This window comes from Aquarana catesbeiana, linkage group LG02 (genome assembly GCF_042186555.1).
Source record: "Aquarana catesbeiana isolate 2022-GZ linkage group LG02, ASM4218655v1, whole genome shotgun sequence".
NCBI lineage: Eukaryota > Metazoa > Chordata > Amphibia > Anura > Ranidae > Aquarana > Aquarana catesbeiana.
The window spans coordinates 341097392-341119634 of NC_133325.1; the positions used below are offsets into that span (position 1 = coordinate 341097392).

The 22243-nt window shown below is 44.4% G+C and overlaps 2 protein-coding genes across 3 annotated transcripts in view; one reads left to right on the plus strand and one right to left on the minus strand.

Annotated features, from left to right (window-relative positions):
• SENP7 (SUMO specific peptidase 7) overlaps nt 1–652 on the minus strand; it is a 122530-nt gene extending 121878 nt beyond the window's left edge. Inside the window, exon 1 of one of the 2 annotated variants that reach the window (XM_073614936.1) lies at nt 427–652. The gene's annotated coding sequence lies outside the window, so the exon portion shown is untranslated. The remainder of the gene's footprint in view (nt 1–426) is intronic. The other variant, XM_073614937.1, reaches the window with a different exon arrangement.
• Nucleotides 605–14562, plus strand: LOC141127967 (putative protein ARB2BP). The gene is made up of 2 exons (XM_073614939.1): nt 605–695; nt 13256–14562. The coding sequence occupies exon 2, from the start codon at nt 13259–13261 to the stop codon at nt 14321–14323; it is 1065 nt and encodes a 354-aa protein (XP_073471040.1). The 5' UTR covers nt 605–695; nt 13256–13258; the 3' UTR covers nt 14324–14562.
• The last annotated feature ends 7681 nt before the right edge of the window (nt 14563–22243 follow it).

The following is a 22243-nucleotide window of genomic DNA, read 5'->3' on the forward strand; positions in this document are numbered from 1 at the left end:
AGCCGTCTAACACTTTAAGCCTAGCGTGAATGAGACCTAAACTTTATTAAATCTAACAAGGTGACACTCCATTCATAGTCTATGCATGTTACGATGTGCTGCGATGTGTAAAAATACATCCTTTTTACGCAACGCACTCCAAACCACCTGAGAGCAATGTTGTCCCGTGAAGAGGGCATGGAGAGCAATTGTTTTCTTGCACTGCTCTATGCAGATCTACATGGCTCAACAAATATGGAGTGAAGGAGCCCTCAGGAGGAAGCCTATCATAGGGAGAGCTGTAGAAGACTACGTGTAAATACCAGCACCCACCTACATCTATCTAGACATGTGCATTTATTTCTAGAGCAGAGCCTTCGATGTCCACCAATGGCCGATCAGACAACACACACAACACGGAAGCACAGATGAGATGAAAGCTCCCACCTTGTAAATGTCGTCCAATGACGTCACTGTCTTCCACTCTCTACAGCCACTTCCGCATATCCATGGCTCTGCCCCAGATTGTTATGGACGTCTGATAATTGGCATAGAGCAAACTTTATGAGCCCCCCTTAACAAATCTCCCCCCTCTTCCTTCTCACAGCACGCAGCTCTGTATCCACAGCACTCGGATGTGACGTCTGCCACAGTGCATAACACGATCACGTGATGTGGCCTGCTGTCACGTGATTCCTGTGCAGCTCCCCAGAGAAGTGAGTGGTGTGTGTTTGTATGAGGAACACTGCACAGACATGGCTGAGCTCTCCTTCTGGAAAATGCCTGTCTTCACTGACCTGAGACAAGCATGCATACACGTCAGAGGATCAGCATGGCACCCAGGCAACTAGCATGTTCAAGTCAGCAATGGCAGACATTTTCTCATGACAGGAGTATAAATATGGTGGAGGGTTGAGCTCTATGGCTTTGTATTTTAGGCTCATTCACGTGGACAGGCCAGGTGGTGCAGCACCCAGATTTCTGAACTCAGCTGCCTATAGGAAGGCTGTACATAGCAATGACAGTGTGGGGGAGATTTACTAAGGCTGGGTTCACTCCATTGTGAATTGGATGCGGGATCCCCTCATCCGATTCACAATAGCAGGAGATTTTGAGCGGCTCGCTATGGAGCTGGTTCACATATCTCCTCAGCGTTTGCACAAAAACGTGGTGCGTCTTTTGGTCTGTTTCAGGTGCGAATTTAGCCCAAAATTCGGGCTGAAATCAGACCTGAAACAGTGAACGAGGACGTACCGGACCCCTTGCTGTGAGCCGAGTAGGGTTGCCACCTCATCCCTTTAAACCTGAACACATATTAATTACACAGGTTCTGTGGATGATTAAGGCGGTAATTAAACTCACTTGGTGCCTTATCTGCATTAAATTAGTCACAGAACCTGTGTAATTCATATGTGTTCGGGTTTAAAGGGATGAGGTGGCAACCCTAGAGCCGAGCCTAGAACTGGTACAGATCTGCATAGAAACCAATCAGCTTCCAGGTTTTTTTTTTTTTTTTTGGTCAAAGCCTGGGGCAAAATCTCATATATTATTTTTTTTTTTTTTTTTTTTTTTTACCACAGTTTTGCTGTGTTTTAGATGCATTTCTGGTGTGTTTTTGGGTTATCCCCTATCCATGCATCCGGCCCCTTTCAGGACGCCAGATGCATGGATTCCAATGGGGCGGGGTATTTTTTTTTTTCTTTTTTTTTTTTTTTTTTTTTTGAAGCACCGATTAGAGTCAGAGACTCTAAAAGGCTTCAAAATAGGGTGGGCTCAGGGTTCAAAGAATGCGAACGAAGCCCACCCAGGTGTGTTACAATAGCGAATGAATATTCGCTATTTTAACACTGATCCCCCCCCCCCCGGCCAATCAGGAAGCGGGTTGTGAGACCCGTCGCCCGATTGGCTGAAAGGACGGGTAATCCTATTGGATTCCTAGGTGGAGGGGAGGAGTCGCATGGCTGCAGCTATGGAGGAAAGAACACTGCCTGATGGCCGCCACCTGAATGGGGTAAGATAGCGGGCTGGGGGGTTTGAGATGCTGCCGGGAGGGTGGTTGTTTGCGCGCCCCCCCTCCCTCCAAAAAAAAACCTCCCAGCCGCCACTGACCTGCACCTGTAAAAAATGGACATGTGACTCAAAAACGCAAATCGTGGTGCGTTTTTACCGCAATTTGCATTCATTTCAGTGGGAAGCTATGTTTTTGGTGCGGTTTTCAAGTTACAGGTGCAGAACTTTTCAAAACGCACTTGTAACGCCGTGGTGTGAAAAGTCCCATAGGATGTAAAGAATGAAAAACAGAAAGATGGGGTAAGTGGCGCTACCTACTAGTGGTTACTAACAAGACGTAGGTGGAGGGGAGAGGGGGGGACAGGAAACTGCACCACATATGTGTACCCCAACAATGCTCAATGCATATAATCCCCACCTCAAATAAAATGACAGTGCTTCAAATATAAATGTGTCTGTAACATAAAAGTGAGTAATTTACTAACATCATATGCACCATAAGAGTGTGTGCCTGAGTTACCATACAGGATAACTCCCGGATAGCCACAGAACACAACTTATGAGTATATGAAAAAAAAAAAAAAGTGAAAACATGGCATGTACGTCCCAATGGCTAAATATCCAAAGAAGTATGGGACACAATTGCACAATATATCATATAGTGATTCCCTGGTGATTTCCTGGTAGTAATTTCTCCAACTACCAGAATTTGAAAGTTGGTGATAAAAATAAAAATATTACATAATGTACATATCCCAGTAAGAATCAACCACAGTCAAGGATGTCCCATGTGTATATCCTAGTGAAAATATATACCAAAGTGCAAATTATATAAATTAAAATAAAGCCCCACTATGCGGGCATAAATCTGTATAAAATGGGAATAACGTTCACATATAGATAAACGAATGACAGTCCATATGGTATGTGTCTGATGTTCCTCAAGTATATAACAGGAATCAAATGGTGACTTGAGTGCCCAGTGTCCTCAGGTGACTTTTGTGCTCCCCCTCAAGGGTCCCCACTCACCAAATCTAATCACCCCAACGGGGCAATGCGTGTGTAGATGTAATTACTGTTTACTACCGTAGCTGTTAATGTTGTTCCAAAAGTAGACCTCTATCTTCAGGTAGATTTAAGCATGATCTTTAATTGGGTCCCTAATAGGAGAAAAAAAAAAATATATATATATAGAATCCCATGCTGCTCTGTAGCAGTGTGCAGATTTTGCTGTGTTTCTGGTGTATTTTTGGGTTGGCTGCACCTGTGAAAAATGAACGTGTGTCCCAAAAACGCAAATCGTGGTGTGTGTGTGTGTGTGTGTGTGTGTGTTTGTTTTTTTTTGTTTTATTTTTTTTTTTAACCAAAATTTTTCTGCATTTCTATTCATTTCAATGGGAAGCTGCGTATTTGGTGCGTCCTTCAAAACTGCACCAAAGATGCAGCACTTTTCAAAATGCACTGCAACTGTAACACAGTGGTGTGAAAAGTCCCTTAAGATTTAAAGGGAAACCTTTTTTTTTTTTTTTTTTTTTTTTTTTCTTGCAAGGTAAAAAACACAGGAAAAATGTATCAGTGTGAAAGGGCCCTAATTGAAGAAGCAGAAGTGAAAAGCTGATTGGTTGCTCTGCTCACCTGTACCAGATTCTGAGTGCTCCAGTTTAAGGCTCGATTCACACAGGGGCAACACGACTTTAACGTGACTTTGCACGGCGACTTCAACGCGACTTCGGCGCGACTTTAGCAAATTACAACGCGACTTCAAGTCGCCTCCAGGACAGGCGACTTCGGCTGTGGCCAATCACAGGACAATCAGCTCTCTGGGAGGGAGGGGTTTTCCCTGCAAAGTCGCTTGACTTTGAGAGAGAGATCCGACTTGGAGGCGACTTCCATTGATTTCTATGGTACAGGTTGCCTACCAAGTCGGATCAAAGTAGTACAGGGAGTACGCTCTGAAGTCGGAGCGATTTCAGTAGTGTCTATTAAGATGCTCCCATTCACTTAAATGTGAATCTCTTTCTGGGGCGACTTGAGGGCGTACAAGTCGGATCCCAAGTCGTCCCAGTGTGAACCGACCCTTAGTAAATCTCCCCCGTCTGTAGCGGATCACATAGAAATAGATGAGTGGCTCTGTTTATGTCCAGGGCCCCTCGCACGTCTCTAAACACAGGTTTTGGAGAGAGGTTGTGGCCAGAATAGAGTAAGGATCCATTCACACCAGAAACGTCATGTGTGCTGTGACATGCATTTGATGCATGTTTTTTACTCGCATTTGCTTGCATTTCCTTTTGAGGTCACTTCCGTCTATGAGCTTTTATGCATGCATTTTCACACATTTGCAGTGCAGAAAAATGCAACCTCCTGTACTTTTTTCACTGCGCTGCAATAGTGTGAACTAAACTCCTATATTAACCTGGATTTTGGTCTGTCTATGCGGTTGGAGTGCAGTCAAAATTGCATCTGGTGTGAATGGGCCCTAAAATCCATGGACAGTAGCTCAATATAGAGGCTCTTCTACATAGTTTCTGTGGACAGGAGTATGCAGGACTTAACCGCTTGCCGACCAGCCGCCGCAGTTGTACTGCGGCAACATGGCTCGGCTGCGCGAACCGCTGTTGTGTTACGTCACTTCTATTTGTGGCCACTAGGGGTGCTTGCCCCTGGAGCCGATGCGAGTCCCTGGCGGTCACGATGACCGCCGGCCCCCCGCGATCACTCGTGACATGGCGAGAACCTGTGTGTGTGTGTGTGTGTGTGTGTGTGTGTGTGTGTAAACACAGAGATCCCAGTTCTCTGAGGGGAGAAGAGACAGATCGTCTATTCATACAAAGTATGAACAATGATCTATCTCTTCCCCTAGCAAGTCCCATCCCCTCTTCAGTTGGAACACTTAGCAGGGAACACAATTAGCCCCTTGATCTCCCCCTAATGTTAACCCATTCACTGCTAGTGACATTTTTACAGTAATCGATGCATTTTTATAGCACTGATCGCTGTATAAATGCCAATGGTCCCAAAAATGTGTCAAAATTGTCCGATGTGTCCGCCATAATGTTGCGGTCCCAATAAAAATCGCAGATCGCTGCCATTACTAGTAAAAAAAAATATAAATTAAAAATGCTATAAATCTATCCCCTATTTTGTAGACGCAGTAACTTTTGTGCAAACCAATTAATTATACGTTTATTGCGATTTTTTTTTTTTTTTTTTTTTTTTTTTTTTTCCCAATAATATTTTGAAGAATACATATCGGCCTAAACTAAAATTCGCTTTAAAAAAAAAAAGGGGGGGGGGGATATTTATTATAACAAAAAGCACAACATATTGTGGGGGTTTTTTTTTTCAAAATTGTCGCTTTTTTTTATTTATAGCACAAAAAATAAAAACCGCAGAGGTGGTCAAATACCACCAAAAGAAATCTCTATTTGTGGGAAAAAAAGGACATCAATTTTGTTTGGGTACAGCGTCGCACGACCGCACGATCGTCAGTTAAAGCGACGCAGTGCCGAATCGCAAAAAATGGCCTGGTCATTTAGCAGCCAAATCTTCCGGGTCTGAAGCGGTTAAAGTAGTATTAAGCCCAAAAACAAAACTGTATTCTATTGCAGCTTGGATGTGATGGCTACATTTTTTTTTTTTTTTTTTTTTTTTTTTCATCTGGTGATTTAGCCAGTTAGTCTGTTATTTTTTTTTTTTCATTTCCTTTAACAGACCAAAAGTGATTGAGGGTTAAGACAAACCATTTAGCACTGATGAGGGTGCTTACAGTGGTCAGCTTTTATTTATTCATTCATGCGAAACCTGTAACCCAAAGGAAAAAAAACTGTTGCTGTAACTGCTTAGAAAGCATTAGCCGGAGTTCAGCTTTTATTTCATCAGTCAAGCCCATCTAAATCTGTTAGTCCATCTAACACTGTCATCTCCCCAGACTGACATTGCTGCTGTCCAAGGTGTCTCCATTGCTCTTCCATCCAGAGAGGAGACACCCTAAGGTAGGAAGTGTGTTACTTGCCAAATCGCCAGATGAAAATAAAGGGGGAAAAAAGGATGCACTAATGCAGCCACCACACTCAAAGTGGTTCTCAAGGCTGGGTGATTTTTTTTTTTTTTACCCCAAGTCCCCTTTCACACAGGCGCCTCCATTCTGCGGGATCTGCTTGCTCAGCAGGGGGGGTCACTTTGCTGAGCAGGTGGATGACAGGTCCGACTCCGCTTAATGAGCAGAGCGGAGATGGACAGAGTTCCGCTCTCTATGGGGAGATCAGATGAAAACGGGCCGCTTGTCTGTTTTCATCCATTCCCCTCTGATCCAATCCACCAGACTGATGGGAAATAGAACCTCCATCCGTCTGGTTTTGACAGAGGATCGGATCGGATAACAGCAGACATGTCACCGTTGACATCCGCCACTCCATTAGAGGTGAATGGAGTGTCCGATCAGGTCCACCTGTTACGACACTCCATTCACCTCTATGGAGTGGTCCATGTAAAAGGGGCCTAATGCATTCCCTGCACTTCCCTGAGCCTGCCAGGGATCCAGCGCTGTGGCCAGCTGTAATCTTCTTTACTCTCTCTTCCTCTTTTCACACGGACTCCGGCAGCTGCAGGAGCCATTGGGTCCTGCTGCTGTCAATCAAATGCTCTTGGGGGAGTGGAATGGAGTTATGCTGTGTGTCTATACACAGCGAAGAAGAGGAGCGCGGGACCAGAGAAGAGGAGGTTTGGGGCTCTGTGTGCAAAGCCATTGCACAGAGCAGGTAAGTATGACATGTTTGTTATTAAAAAAAATAAATAAATAAACACTTTACAATCACTTTAAAGTAGCATTCCAGTCAAATACTTATCTTTTCTGAGGATGGTCCGGTCATATGATCAGCTCTCGGCGCTAGCTTCAGTATAGAGGAGGGATAGCTGAAAACAGATTCCCCATAGCCTATGGGTGACATCACTGCCCAGGCTCTGCAGCTATTGTTGGTGATCTTTCCTCTTCAGTGAAGCCACTGCTGGAGAGATTATGTGACTGGATCAGAGCAACCTCAGAATAGGTAAGTACAGACAATGTAGTTAGAATAGGATTAGATTGGAGCAGATTTAGGTATAGTTAGGATTTGGAAAAAAAAAAAAGTTAGGATTTGACTGGAATGTTACTTTAACCACTTACGGACCAGAAGATTAGGATTTGAATGGAATGTTACTTTAACCACTTACGGACCAGAAGATTTTTCCCCCTTAATGACCAGAAGATTTTTCCCCCTTAATGACCAGGCCATTTTTTGCGATACGGCACTGCGTCGCTTTAACTGGCAATTGCGCGGTCATGCAACAGTGTACCCAAACAACTGACATCCTTTTTCCCCCATAAATAGCTTTCTTTTGGTGGTATTTGATCACCTCTGCTTTTTTTTTTTTTTTTTTTTTGCTCTATAAACAAAGAGCGACAATATAAAAAAGAAAAAAACAAATATTTTTTACTTTGCTATAATCAATATCCCCCCAAAAATGTAAAAAAAAAACTAATTTCGTTATCAGTTTTGGCCAAGATGTATTCTTCTACATATTTTTGGTAAAATCACAATAAGCGTATATTGATTGGTTTGCAAGTTATAGCGCCTACAAAATAGGGGATATACAGTGGGGACAGAGTAGAACTGCCAGGACTACATACAGTGGGGACGGAAAGTATTCAGATCCCCTTAAATTTTTCACTCTTTGTTATATCGCAGCCATTTGCTAAAATCATTTAGGCTCATTTTTTTTTCCCTCATTATTGTACACACAGCACCCCATATTGACAGAAAAACACAGAATTGTTGACATTTTTGCAGATTTATTAAAACAGAAAAACTGAAATATCACATGGTCCTAAGTATTCAGACCCTTTACTCCGTATTTAGTAGAAGCACCCTTTTGCTCTAATACAGCCATGAGTCTCTTTGGGAAAGACGCAACAAGTTTTTCATTCCTGGATTTGGGGATCCTCTGCCATTACTCCTTGCAGATCCTCTCCAGTTCTGTCAGGTTGGATGGTAAACGTTGATGGACAGCCATTTTTAGGTCTCTCCAGAGATGCTCAATTGGGTTTAAGTCGGGGCTCTGGCTGGGCCATTCAAGAACAGTCACGGAGTTGTTGTGAAGCCACTCTTTCGTTATTTTAGCTGTGTGCTTAGGGTCATTGTCTTGTTGGAAGGTAAACCTTCGGCCCAGTCTGAGGTCCTGAGCACTCTGGAGAAGGTTTTCGTCCAGGATATCCCTGTACTTGGTAGCATTCATCTTTCCCTCGATTTCAACCAGTCGTCCTGTCCCTGCAGCTGAAAAACACCCCCCACAGTATGATGCTGCCACCACTATGCTTCACTGTTGGACTGTATTGGACAGGTGATGAGTAGTGCCTGGTGTTCTCCACACATCCCGCTTAGCATTAAGGCCAAAAAGTTCTATCTTGGTCTCATCAGACCAGAGAATCTTATTTCTCACCATCTTGGAGTCTTTCGGGTGTATTTTAGCAAACTTTAGGCGGACTTTCATGTGTCTTGCACTGAGGAGAGGCTTCCATCAGGCCACTCTGCCATAAAGCCCCGACTGGTGGAGGGCTGCAGTGATGGTTGACTTTCTACAACTTTCTCCCATCTCCCGACTGCATCTCTGGAGCTCAGCCACAGTGATCTTTGGGTTCTTCTTTACCTCTCTCACCAAGGCTATTCTCCCCCAATTGCTCAGTTTGGCCAGACGGCCAGCTCTAGGAAGGGTTCTGGTCGTCCCAAACATCTTCCATTTGAGGATTATGGAGGCCACTGTGCTCTTAGGAACCTTAAGTGCAGTAGAAATTTTTTTGTAACCTTGGCCAGATCTATGCCTTGCCACAATTCTGTCTCTGAACTCTTCAGGCAGTTCATTGACCTCTTGATTCTCATTTGCTCTGACATGCACTGTGAGCTGTAAGGTCTTATATAGACAGATGTGTGGCTTTCCTAATCAAGTCCAATCAGTATAATCAAACACAGCTGGACTCAAAGGTGTAGAACCATCTCAAGGATGATCAGAAGAAATGGACAGCACCTGAGTTAAATATGAGTGTCACAGCAAAGGGTCTGAATACTAAGGACCATGTGATATTTCAGTTTTTCTTTTTAATAAATCTGCAAAAATGTCAACAATTCCATGTTTTTTCTGTCAATATGGGGTGCTGTGTGTACATTAATGAGGAAAAAAATATATATTTTAGCAAATGGCTGCAATATAACAAAGAGTGAAAAATTTAAGGGGGTCTGAATACTTTCCGTCCCCACTGTATTTATGGCATTTTTGTTATTTTATTTTTTACTAGTAATGGTGGTGATCTGCGATTTTTAGCGGGATTGCGGCAGACGGATCGGACACTTTTGACCCTTTTTTGGGACCATTGACATTTTATACAGCAATCAGAGCTAAAAATAGCCACTGATTACTGTAGAAATATCACTGGCAGCGAAGGGGTTAACGCTAGGTGTTAAGTGTGTTCCCTGGGAGGTGTTTCCAACTTTGGGGGGCTGGGCTGACTGGAGGAGGAGATTGATCGCTGTTCCTAATCACCAGGAACAGCAGATCTGTCTCTAACTCCCCTGTCAGAACAGGGATGTGTCTGTTTACATTGACAGATCCCCTTTCTGGCTCTCCTTCCCACAATCGCCAGCCACGCGCATTGGGTCCCCCGCCCTACAGCTGACATGCATGCCTGCTACGGCTCCTTAAAGGAGCCGACATACACCTACGGCGATTTGCGGGAATGTGCCGACCTGCCGCGGTGGCTGGTTGGCAAGTGGTGAACTAGTTGCCACCGTCAAATGACGGCGAGGCGGTGTGGCTCTTGTTCTGGGATGCCGTCATATGACGGCATCCCAAAACAGCCGCCCTCGCAGGGGCGCACGGCGATCCGCAGCTCTTTAATCATGTGATCGGCTTTGTCCAATCACAGCCGGTTACATGTAAACACGGAGATGTCAGTAATTGGCGCTCCTCGCATCACACTGACAGAGTGTGTGGCGAGGAGAGCCGATCAGCAGCATCTCCACGCAGGGGGACATGTACACATGTAATCAGGGCACTGATCATCAGTGCCCTGATTACAATATAGTGTCACCAATCAGTGCCCACCAGTGGCAGCAATCAGTACCCACCACTGCCCACAAGTGCCACAATCAGTGCCCATTAGCGAGGCAAGTCAGTGCTGCCTATCGGTGTCGTCTACCAGTGCCACCTATCAATGCCCACCAGTGCGCATAAGTGTGGCGTATTAGTGCCTCCTCATCATTGCCCATAAGTGCCGCCTCATAAGTGTCCACAAGTTCAGCCTATCAGTGCCGCCTCATCAGCCCACATCAGTGAAGGAGAAAAATTACTTGGTTACAAAATTTACTGACAGAAACTAAGTAAAACATTTTTTTTCTTCAAAATTTTGGGTCGGCGTCTTTTTCTACAAAAAATAAATAAATGAATTTAAACAGCCGTGATTAAATACCACCAAAAGAAAGCTCCATTTGTGTGAAGAAAATGCTAAAAAATGTATTTGGGTACAGTGTAGCATGACCACGCCATTGTCATTTAAATTGCGACAGCGCTGAAAGCTGAAAAATGACCTGGGCAGGAAGGGGGTATAAGTGCCCAGTAGGCAAGTGGTTAAAGTGATTGTAAAGGTTTGTTTGTTCTTTTTAAGTAACAAACATTACTTGCCTCCTCTGGGGTTTTACACAGAGCGTCCCCGATCACTCTTTTCTGGGGCCCCCCGGTGGCGCTCCTGGCTCCCCCTCTTTGGCGAGTGCCCCCACGGAGAGCCACTTTCCAAGGGGGCACTCGTGTGGGTGCGATCCTGAGTCCTGCTGCTGCGTCCATTGACACAGACAGCAGGACTCGGCCCCGGCTCCCATGTCACTGGATTTGTCGCTGGAACGATCGGGTTCAGGTAAGAAAAAGAGAGCTCTGGGGGGCAGCTGCAGCACAGAAGGTTTTTCACCTTAAAGTGGAGGTCCACCCTAAAATAAAAAATTACATTAATATTCTCAAAAAAAAAAATTAAAAAAATTTGAGAAAAAAATTTTTACTTACCAGAAACCCCTGTTGCTAGGCAGTCTTCCTAATCTGCCTCTTCCTGTTCCGCCGCGCTGTTCCTTCTCCCTCCTCTTCGGCGAGCTGCCCTGTTGTCTTCTGGGACATGTGTGTGTGTCCCAGAAATCCACAGGGCCATTCACAAAGCGCCGCACGACTCACGCATGCGCAGTAGGAAACTGGCAGTGGAGCCGCAAGGCTCCACTGCCTGTTTCCCTTCGTTAGCGTGGCGCCGCCGGCACCCAATCCAATGGACGGATCGGCCTCGGGGGGCCGACATCGCGGGCTCCCTGGACAGGTAGGTGTCCTTATTAAAAGTCAGCAGCTATAGTGTTTGTAGCTGCTGACTTTAAAAAAAACTTGCAGCTGGAACACCGCTTTAATGCATTAAGGTGAAAAACCCTGAGACTTTACAACTCCTTTAAGGATCAGTATACTGCAATATTTTTTCATTTTGAGTTTAATACTGCTTTAAAACTTCCATTTGATTAAACATAATAAAACGGATAACTATACAAAGTACTATTATCCTTTAAAGGAAACTTCTAAAAGAAATATGAAGACTAGTAGAGTTGACATCACCTAAAAATGCTAGTTCCTTGGCTGTAATGCTAATTGCCTGGCCTCAGTCCTTTTTTGAGTTTGAGGGCCCAGAGTAAGGCTTTATTTACACTGGCCTACATTTACCATGACCGTGGGAAAACACAAAATGTGGTGAAATCGCGGCATGTTTTTGCAACGTTTTGCCGTTTCCCGTGGCCGCCTGTCAAAACGTTCCCACCCTGAATGCAATTCTTCCGTGTTCAGAAGAGGGAGGTTAAAGCTCACCTAAATGCAGGAGCTCCTAAACTCTGCTAAAAGCCTAAGTGTACATTGACGCATAGGCTTTTATAGAGTTGAGTTTAGGAGCTTTGGCAAGCAAAATAAAATAAAAAAATACGCCAAAAGCTCCTAAACTCCAGCTTGGGAGCTGCCAGTGTAGGCTAGTGTACATGAGATCTGCAAATCTGTATTTCTAAGATTGCATGCAGTATACTTGCTCTTGGTCATTGACTAAAAAAAACTTATGAAGTCAAAGGATCATGGTAACAGGCAATGGCTGCTGACTCATTGCTTCGGGCATAGGACCCCATAGAAGAACAGAGGCTGCCCTTGTTGACTTCTTTGCTTAAAAAGTCTGCCTTGCCTGATCCAGAGGCTTCACTTTTTTTCTAAGTCACTCAGTTGAAAACGCATATTTCTAAAACATCTTTTTGCCCTGGTTCACATTGGTACGATTTGACATGTCAAATCGGCGGCAATGGCATCGTCCTAATCAGTGCGACGCTGCATTTGCGGCTCTGCATCGATTTCAAAAAGTAGTTTCTGTAGTACTTTTTGTGATTTTGGGCTGCGATTTACATTGCCAGCTGCACAGATGTCTCTGAAATCGCGGCCGAAATCAGGATTGACATGCGGGAGTAAAATCGTGCAAGTTCAGCTGAACTCACGCAGCTTCATTCCCGCAGCTCAGTGTAAACCTGGGCTTAAGGTCAGTGATTCTGAATTTAATAAAGGCATTGAATCAGCTTAGTAAAATTAGAAGAAATCAGCAGCAGCCATATTCCAAGATCTCCTTGCTGCTCACTTCCCTGCTCCGCCCCGCCCACTCACAGACTGACACGGCGGGTCGGTCTCTGTGTCAGTCTGTGAGTGGGCGGGGCAGAGCAGCGAAGTGAGCAGCAAGGAGATCCTGGAATATCCTGGCAGTGCGAGGAGCGGGCGGAACCTATGTATTGAATGACCTGACCACCAGAGAGCGATTATTTAACCATTCAGGTGTCTGGAAGCGGCCTCTCCACATCCCAACAGGCATTTAAACCGATAAAGTCTTTCTTTTATGTTGATCTGGTAAAGTGTTGAATTTGAGGGGAGCGGAATCACGTGGTGCGGTGTAGGTGCCTAACATTGATCTGTCAAGCCCCCCAATGAACACGTTTAGAAATTCATTATAATTTGGACTTACCCATAATAGGACATTTTATCACACTCAGGTGTTTCTTTCTTTTAAATCTAAACACTGCATAGCACTGCTTTAGCCTTATGGATCATCAGATGTGAACTTTTAGGGCTTATGTGTATACATAGATTTATACACATCTTAGCATGTCGACAATATTATCTGAACTATTGTTCTTTCTATTTAAAGGAAATGGAAGGTCTGATGAAATTCAAAGAAAGCGTAGAAATCCCACAGCATTTTGAGGACCTGCAGTATTATTTCAATGAGCAAGGAGAGTTGAGACACATGGTTACCAATAAACCTTTTCTTTATAACTATTACAAAAATGAATACGATAGGAACCACAAAAGGTATAAAATCATCGGGGCTATGATTACACTTTATGTTTATGAGCTACTTCAAAAAGACTGCAATCTTCAAAGGGTTACCATCCCAATTGATGCTACTGAAGATGAGCCAACATCTTTCTTCTTCATGACTAAAGGATTGCCAAGTGTGCAGACAAACCTGTTTGTTCTGCTTCAAGACAGTGGGGTGATTAGAGCTGGTCAGTGGGGACAAAAAACAATATTCCATCACTCCCTACATAAAGGGACCCAGATCCCATATATTAAGACTGCCTTAAGGGACAATGGGTCTGTGATTGTATTAAATCCAAATGACAATTTTGTGGAGATGAAGGAGGAACCACATACCCTGGTCAAAACAGAAGAGGAGTCCTGTCCTATAGATAACAGGGAAAAAGTTAGGCTCACTGCACCTCAACAAAAATTGATTGTTCCTAAAAGATGTTGCAGCTCACCAGAAGAGCACACCAGCTATGTTTGGGACCACTTCATTTCAAAAAGTGCTGCAAGAAACATATCATTCATCGCACATGGCTATGGAGGCTTAGTATTTATGGATTTACTTTGTAAGAAAAGTAAGGAGGTAATGAGCAAAGTGAGTGCTGTAGCATTTATAGACTCAAAACACCATGCTCCGCATCAGGCAAGAACTAACCCAGAAATCCAGGCTTGGTTACGCTCACATTGTAGGAGCTGGGTATTGAGTGCAAAACCTTTAGACAGACCTACTGGGTCCTTGAGGAGAATAGACTGCCCAAAAGTGTCTGCAGGTACTGAAAACTATGATCTGGCACCCTCTGTTGCTTTCCAGTCTATTTTTCGATTTCTCAACAGATCCTCAAAGAGTCGGAGTGCAATTCCACATGCACATACAATGATAACTAGAAGTTCTACCAGGAGTAAGTAATCTAACTAAGATGCTGTATCTAGTGACAGCAGATGAACTAAGAATACCATCTTGTAGGGCTTATATGTTGAGGTGTTGCATAACGTAGATCTATCGGTCAGAACCACAGCTAATTTTCATTTGTAGGATTTAGATCTTAAAGACTTTTGTGCCCACCATGTAACACTTTATTGTATAATGTATTGTGAAGGCACATGAACACTACTAAATGCAAACTATAGGCAAGTCTTTTTTTTTTCTTAGCATGGTAGTCTGTAATATGTTATGCAATTAAAAAAAAAATCAAAAAATGTATGTTATCATAAAACAGAAACAAATTCAATCTGTAAATTGTGTCAATCTTTTTTTTTTATCTTAGAGTGTGTGTGTGTGTGTGTGTGTGTGTGTGTATAATTTCTCTCAAAATAAATAAAGGAATACTTTGAAAACACATCAGATCTCAATGGCGAAAAATATCATGCTGGATATCTATACGGCTATGGCCTGGGTAATGTGCTAGGATTGAAAGGATGCTACATCGTTGAATGAAAATGATCAACCTAGAGAGGGCTGAATTCAAAGACACCCCAAAAATCAAAGTGAAGGCTAGTCCAATTTGCTGAAATTTCATTGCAGCAACTCAAAATGGTACTCAGTATTTTGTATGGCCCCCACGTGCTTGCATGCATGCTCCTAATGAGATGACAGATGGTGTCCTGGGGGTATTTCCTCCCAGATCTGGACTAGGGCATCACTGAGCTCCTGAATAGACTAAGGTGCAACCTGGAGCCATCCAAAACATAATATCCCAGAGGTGTTCTATTGGATTTAGGTTAGACGAGTGTGGGGGGCCATTTGATGGTCTCAATTCCTTCATTCTCCAGGAACTGGCTGCATACTCTCACCACATGAGGCCGGGCAAGGTCGTGCACCAGGAGGAACCCAGGACCCACTGCACCAGTGTAGGGTCTGACAATGGGTCCAAGGATTTCATCCCAATACCTAATGGCAGTCAGGGTGCTATTGTCTAGCCTGTAGAGGACTGTGCGTCCCTCCATGAATGTTTCCCCAGACTATCACTTACCCATCACCAAACTGGTCATGCTAAACAATGTTACAGGCAGCATTACGTTCTCCACGGCTTCTCTAGGCCCTTTCAAGTCTGTCACATGTGCTCAGGGTGAACCTGTTATCATATGTGAAAAGCACAGGGCGCCAGTGGCGGACCTGCCAATTCTGGTGCTCAATGGCAAATGCCAATAGAGCTCCACAGTGCCGGGCAGTGAGCACAGGGCTCACTAGAGGACGTTGTGCTTTCAGGCCACCCTCATGAAGTCTGTTTTCGATTGTTTGGTCAGAGACATTCGCACCAGTGGCTTGCTGGAGGTAATTTTGTAGGGCTCTGCCAGTGCACATCCTGCTCCTCATTGCACAAAGGAGTAGATACAGGTCCTGCTGATTTGTTATGGACCTTCTATGACCCTGTCCAGCTCTCCTAGAGTAACTGCCTATCTCCTGAAATCTCCTCCATGCTCTTGAGACTGTGCTGGGAGACACCGCAAACCTTCTGGCAATAGCATGTATTGATGGGCCATCCTGGAGGAGTTGGACTGCCTGTTCAACCCCTATAGGGTCCAGGTATCGCTTCATGCTACCAGTAGTGACATGAACCCTAGCCAAATGCAAAACTAATTAAAAACAGTCACAAAAGATGAGTAGGGGGGAAAAAAGACCTCTATCTGTAAAACCATTCATGTTTGAGGTTGTCTCATTGTTGCCCGTCTAGTGCACCTGTTGTTAATCAGTTTCAGCTGCTTTGGTGTCAATGAAATTAACAACCCCCTTTGTGCTATGTTATTCTGTAACTGTAACATGATGTTATAAAAATGTTACACCGTCTATTTACCATGTACCAATGTTATGTAGAAAACCCAATAAACATTTTTCAAAAAACAAAACAAAAAAAACAACCCCCTTTGCTACTTAACTGACCAGATCAATATCCCCAGAGTTTAATTGACTTGATCCTATACTCCTATATTAATATATAATACTATAATTAAAAAGTGTTCCTTGAATTTGTTTAAGGTGTGTGTGTGTGTGTAATATATATATATATATATATATATATATATATATATATATATATATACACACACACACACGGATTAAACCACCTGCATGTTTAATTAGCAAACTTTTGTGTCTCCACTTCCTTCTACAAGGACATGATGAAAGTGTTTTTCACTTACAGCTTGACTTCATGGTAAATTCTATCACCAACGTTTCTCTTTCTATTATTATCTGTTGGGTTAAAAAGACATTTTGGCAGATATACAGTATCTCTTCACTTACAATCTTTCTAAATATTCAAAGCCAGTGTGGCATTAATTTTTCCAGCAAAAAGATTATCCTGAAACGTTGTGGGTTGAGTTAGCTTTCAGATATGGCAAATAGCAGTAAACTGAGGTTATTTCAGTATGCATATAAGCATTGATCTATGCCCTTTATTCTAGAATTAAGGCTGATGGGAGTGTTTAGAACAGAGCCTCTGAATATACTGTTATGACAGCAGCATTACTGTCATAATGCTGAAATGGAACAACGTTAATTTCATTTACATTTAGCATTTGCGTAGTTATAAAGTAAGATATTGAATTTATGGAAAAAAAAAAAAAAATATATATATATATATTTATGTGTGTGTGTGCAGATGGTCCTTCACAAGAGAAAAAAAATGCAGAAATTCAAATTAGGGGGCGTGGCTTGGAGCTGGAGCTGAATGGCCGCCTAGATCCCGAGCTCCTGTCCGCCGAGGCTAAACTTCTCAGCACTTCGGAGCCATCCTAGCCCAACCATGGGGAAAACATCCAGGGAGCCATCCCCAGCCAGGTCCCGCTCCCCCAGGGGGTCCGGCACGCAAATCGGCCGCAATATACCGGATATCTTCCGGACCCAGGCACGCGAGGCCCCGGCTTCAAATCGGGCCTACCCGAACGCTGCGCGCTCATCCAGCCTCAGCCCCTCAGGGAGAAGCCACACACAAACTCAGCCTCCAGCTGAAGCAGCATCTACCCCACAGCCACTCTCCATGCAAGACCTGCGATCTGTGGCAGAAGATATTAAAGCCACACTCTCTGCAGCCATCACGGATCTCAGGAGAGAGGTCCAGGTAATGACAATACGCCTAGATGATCTGGAGGAAGCAACCAACCGCCATGACACCTCCATTCAACACTTACAGACCTCTTCTCAGGCACAATCTTCTCAGCTCAGAGACATTCAGAGGCATATAGAAGATTTAGATAACCGCGGCCGCCGCCACAACATACGGGTAAGAGGTATCCCTGAATCAGTTGAAAATGCGCAAATTACGAAAGCTACTATCGCCATATTTAACGATCTCCTGGGCAGACCCCCTGAAACACCCATTGAGTTTGAACGATTGCATAGAGTCCTGAGGCCCAGAGGCAGAGATTCTGATCCTCCCAGAGACGTGATATGTTGTCTCATTAACTTTCAACTGAATGAGGAAATTCTTCATAGGGCCAGGGATCGCCACTCCTTACTTTACCAAGGAGCCGATATAAAGCTGTTCCAAGACCTCTCGCCCATTACCCTGCAAAATAGGAGAGACTTGCGCCCCCTTCTTGACCTACTGCGCACCAAAGGCATTCAATACAGGTGGAAATTTCCCTTCTGCCTCTCTGCCTCATTCCAAGGTCGCACTGCAAACCTACGCCTACCAGAAGACTTGCCAGGTTTTTGTGAAGCACTAAATCTTCCACGCATCGACATCCCGGATTGGTACACCACTCTTCGCCCACCGCGCATGAGAAGGTCAGCTTCTACTGACGCCATTCCAGTCCGTGATGACTTCCACATAAGACGTCGCAGACACACCCCATCGAGGGAGCCTACCATGCCAGATACCCGGAACGCTCCACCCAACAGCCCTACGGCCTCCCCGGCCCACAGAAGGGCCCGCCATGACAGATCCAATTGAACAACCTCAATCCTTCCATCCTGTATCTCTCAAGACTGAATATGTCTCCTCAAGATAGGAACCTGCCCGCAACACCCATCAACAACACCCAGGGCAGCAAACGCTTCTCAATAACGGTTTCCTCACAGATAACTTTTCTTTTTCCCTTTCAGTAACAATTATCCTACACTGCTTCTGAGAACCCACCGTGAAAACTGGTCCCCGAGCAGGTGGAACCACCCCCAGCAAAACTGTGAGTCGGATCTTACCCTTGGGAAACCCTTACACAATGTATGACCCCTCTAGAAGCGCTGACGGTTTCTATGCTTTACAAATGAGACTTTCACTTAAAATACCGTCCAGCTCCTCTCCCTATGCCCTTCCCTCACCCTCCTATACTCCCTTCCCTACCCAATTCCCCCCCCTTCCTCGCCACCCTCCCCCAATCTCATTCGCCCTAGAAGGTATGCTACAGGTGTGCCTCATAGTCCGCTCGGCTTGCAATAATTTCTAATGCCAAAGCTCAATAATTTTTATGAATGTTGTTTCTTACACTCTGGGCGGGGGACTTGTGGGGGGTGACGCCACACAGATGCCAACCTCCCTTCCAGGCCCAGCAACGGACCTATTCCGCTTTGCTATCTCTCACCCCTCCTATAATGAGGCGAATCTAAATTTTCAATCGCCCCTAGAGTACTCGACAACATTAGTCACTCTAATGAACCTCCGAAATGAGGCATCTGTGGAGGCCTCACCCTTCCTCCTGGCGCCTTACGTGGGTAAAAAGTTAAGGTTATATGTTTGTACATGTTTAAAAATTACAGTATGTTAGTAAGTCCATGCTCCTCACTCAGGCAATATCCTCAAATCCTAGATATCTAACCAAAGGGAATATCTCCCATACGATTGAGGCATGTTCTGATTACTTGTCTAACACCATCTCAGAGGGAGCAGGTGGCTCACCTGTTTCCTCTGAGATATCTAATTCATGTTTGGGTTGGGGAGGTCAACTTCCCGGCTCAACTTAGAGTTTACTCTGTTGAAATACCGACCATAACCTGTAGACTGCCCGAACACACACACAAATGAGAAGGGTTATTTTCAGATATTGAATCAGTGGTAACCCGATGGTGTAGAATACTTCGGAAGAATATTATTATCAGGGCTGATATGTTTAACTGCTAGAGTCCCTCCTCATCCCCATTCCCTTGATGACACAATGGGGCTTACGGTTACGTTTATGTTTAGAGGACCCCCGTTAAGGTCCTGGTTTTAGCACCACCCTACGTGGTATACAATGTAGTGCAAATTCTGTTTATACAATGTTGATTCAATATATCTGTTATATGACCTGTCTAGTTTGTCGCATGTTTGACCCCCATGAGTTTAGACCCAAGGGTATCTTATTTAGCTCTTAAAACTCCGTTGGCTCCCGCCTATACTCACAGACACGAGCCTCGGTGGACGGGCGATACTAAATCTCGACGGTCTCGATCCGACACTTTCCACCCCCTCACAAGACAGGAAAGTAGGTATTCCTGTCAAAACAAACCGGACATTTTTCGATCTGTAGGGTAGGTTTTACATAACCTCCCTCACTCCGGAATACCATTCATCTTACTTTTTTCTAAATCCCAGTTAACTTCTCCCTCTTTCTCCCCATCTCTCTCTCGCTCTCCCTCTCTCCTTTTTTCCCTCTCTCGCTTCCTCCCCTTCCTTCCCCTCTTCCTCTACTCGTCTTCCCCCCACCTCCCCCCCCCCCGTTTTTGTTTTTTTTTTTTTGTTTTTTTTTTTTTCTCTTTCTCCCTCCTTTTCCTTCCTTGCAGTCTCCGCCACCTCCACATCCCGGCTAAGGCAAAACTTGCAAACAGACCTTTCCTCCGAACCCTTCTAAACTCCCACGGGAAAGTTGAGCTATTACCTGTTTCTCGCTCACTCGCTAGCATTCTAACTGAACAACTACCAGCTATGGCACACATGAGCTCCACAACAAAACCCTCTTTACTCAAAATAGTCTCGCTAAATGTAAAGGGATTAAACATCCCGGAGAAGCGTAGTCAAGTTCTTGATATGATGTCTAAGCTTAAGGCTAATATAGTGTTCCTACAAGAGACACACTTTCACACAAACAAAATACCCAAACTCTTGAACCGCATGTTCCCAACAGTATACCATGCCACCAATTCTCTTGCAAAGTCCAAAGGGCTTTCAATTCTCTTATCCAAAAACCTAGACTGGCAACTCGAGGACTCACTCATAGATACCGAAGGCAGATACCTCTTTTTGAAAGGACGACTCCAGGGACGACCAGTAACCCTGGCCAACATATATAGCCCCAATTCGGCACAAGTAAGTTTCTTTAGATCAATTTCGCGACTACTCTCAGATTTCCATGCCGGACTGACCATTCTAGGGGGAGACTTCAATATCGCTCTTTCCCCAATCTTAGACACCTCCACAGGTACGACATCTCTACCATACAAAGCTATCCGACAAATTAAACTACAAATCCAAGACCTTCTTTTACATGATACGTGGCGTGCCCTTCACCCCGATGAGAAGGACTTTACTTTTTTCTCGGCCCCACACAACAAATATTCGAGGATCGACTATCTGTTCCTGTCCCAGAAAGATATTCCCTTTCTCTCGACTGCCACCATTGAACCAATGGTGCTGTCAGACCACCATCCAATCACAATGACCCTGACGTTCCCTGACAATCACGTCCCCAAACAAAAAATTTGGCGCCTAGATGCGTCTCTGCTTACTTCGGAAGAAGTAACCAATGATATCAATAACTGCATTCACACCTTCTTCTTAGAAAACGACACGCCAGACACTGCCCCTCTCTCACAATGGGAAGCCCACAAGTGCGTAGTCAGAGGCAAACTCATTGCTCTTAAAGCTTCGCGTCAAAAGGCCCAACAACAGAAAATCACAGAGCTCCTTGACAAGATTAAAAGGCTTGAACTTGCCCACAAACAGTCACAAGTACAGCAAACTTACCACGAACTCACCCAAACTAGGAAGATGCTACGAGATAAACTAAACCGTAAGACGCAACGTAAATTTCTGTTACATCAAAAGATTTTCTATGAATATGGCAATAAAGGGGGTAAATACCTTGCTAAAGCCCTCCAGACCAGGAAAGCACAGGCAACCATTCATACTATTAAAGACCATCAGGGTAAATCCCACATCACCTCGACAGACATAGCAGCCCAATTTGAGACCTACTACTCTAAATTATACAATCTCCCGAAACAAGATACAAGCCAGTTTGGATCTGAGAACAGACGTAAGATAATCAAGTCGTTTCTCAGCAAATTTGCCCCCAAACCCATAGATAAAGAAGATGCAGCACACCTAGAAAATCCTATATCAGAAGAAGAGCTAAAAGCGGCTATTAAACAACTTAAAAATGGGAAAAGTCCAGGCCCAGACGGGTTTACAGCCACTTACTTCAAAACCTTCACAGATACACTGGCCCCACATTTAATTAGGACCTTCAACTCCTTAACATCATCCACTCTCCCCTTCCATAGATTCCTTGAAGCACACATCACAGTGATCCCGAAAGATGAAAAAGACCCCACCTCAGTAAGTAACTATAGGCCGATATCCTTATTAAACGTTGACGTAAAACTTTATGCCAAGATTCTGGCCTCCCGTCTCTTGCCTCTCCTGCCTTCCCTGATAGGGAGGGACCAGGTGGGGTTCATCCCTGGAAGAGAGGCTAGAGACAACACAATCAAAGCGCTGAATATACATCACTGGATCACGAACCAAAAACACAAGGGATTCTTCCTGTCCTTGGATGCAGAGAAGGCGTTCGACAGGTTGGCATGGGACTACCTTGGAGCAGTTCTGAGACGCATTGGTCTCCGAGATCGGATGTTTAATGCTATCATGTCCCTCTATACCACTCCAACGGCTAGGGTGCGTGTCAACGGCCA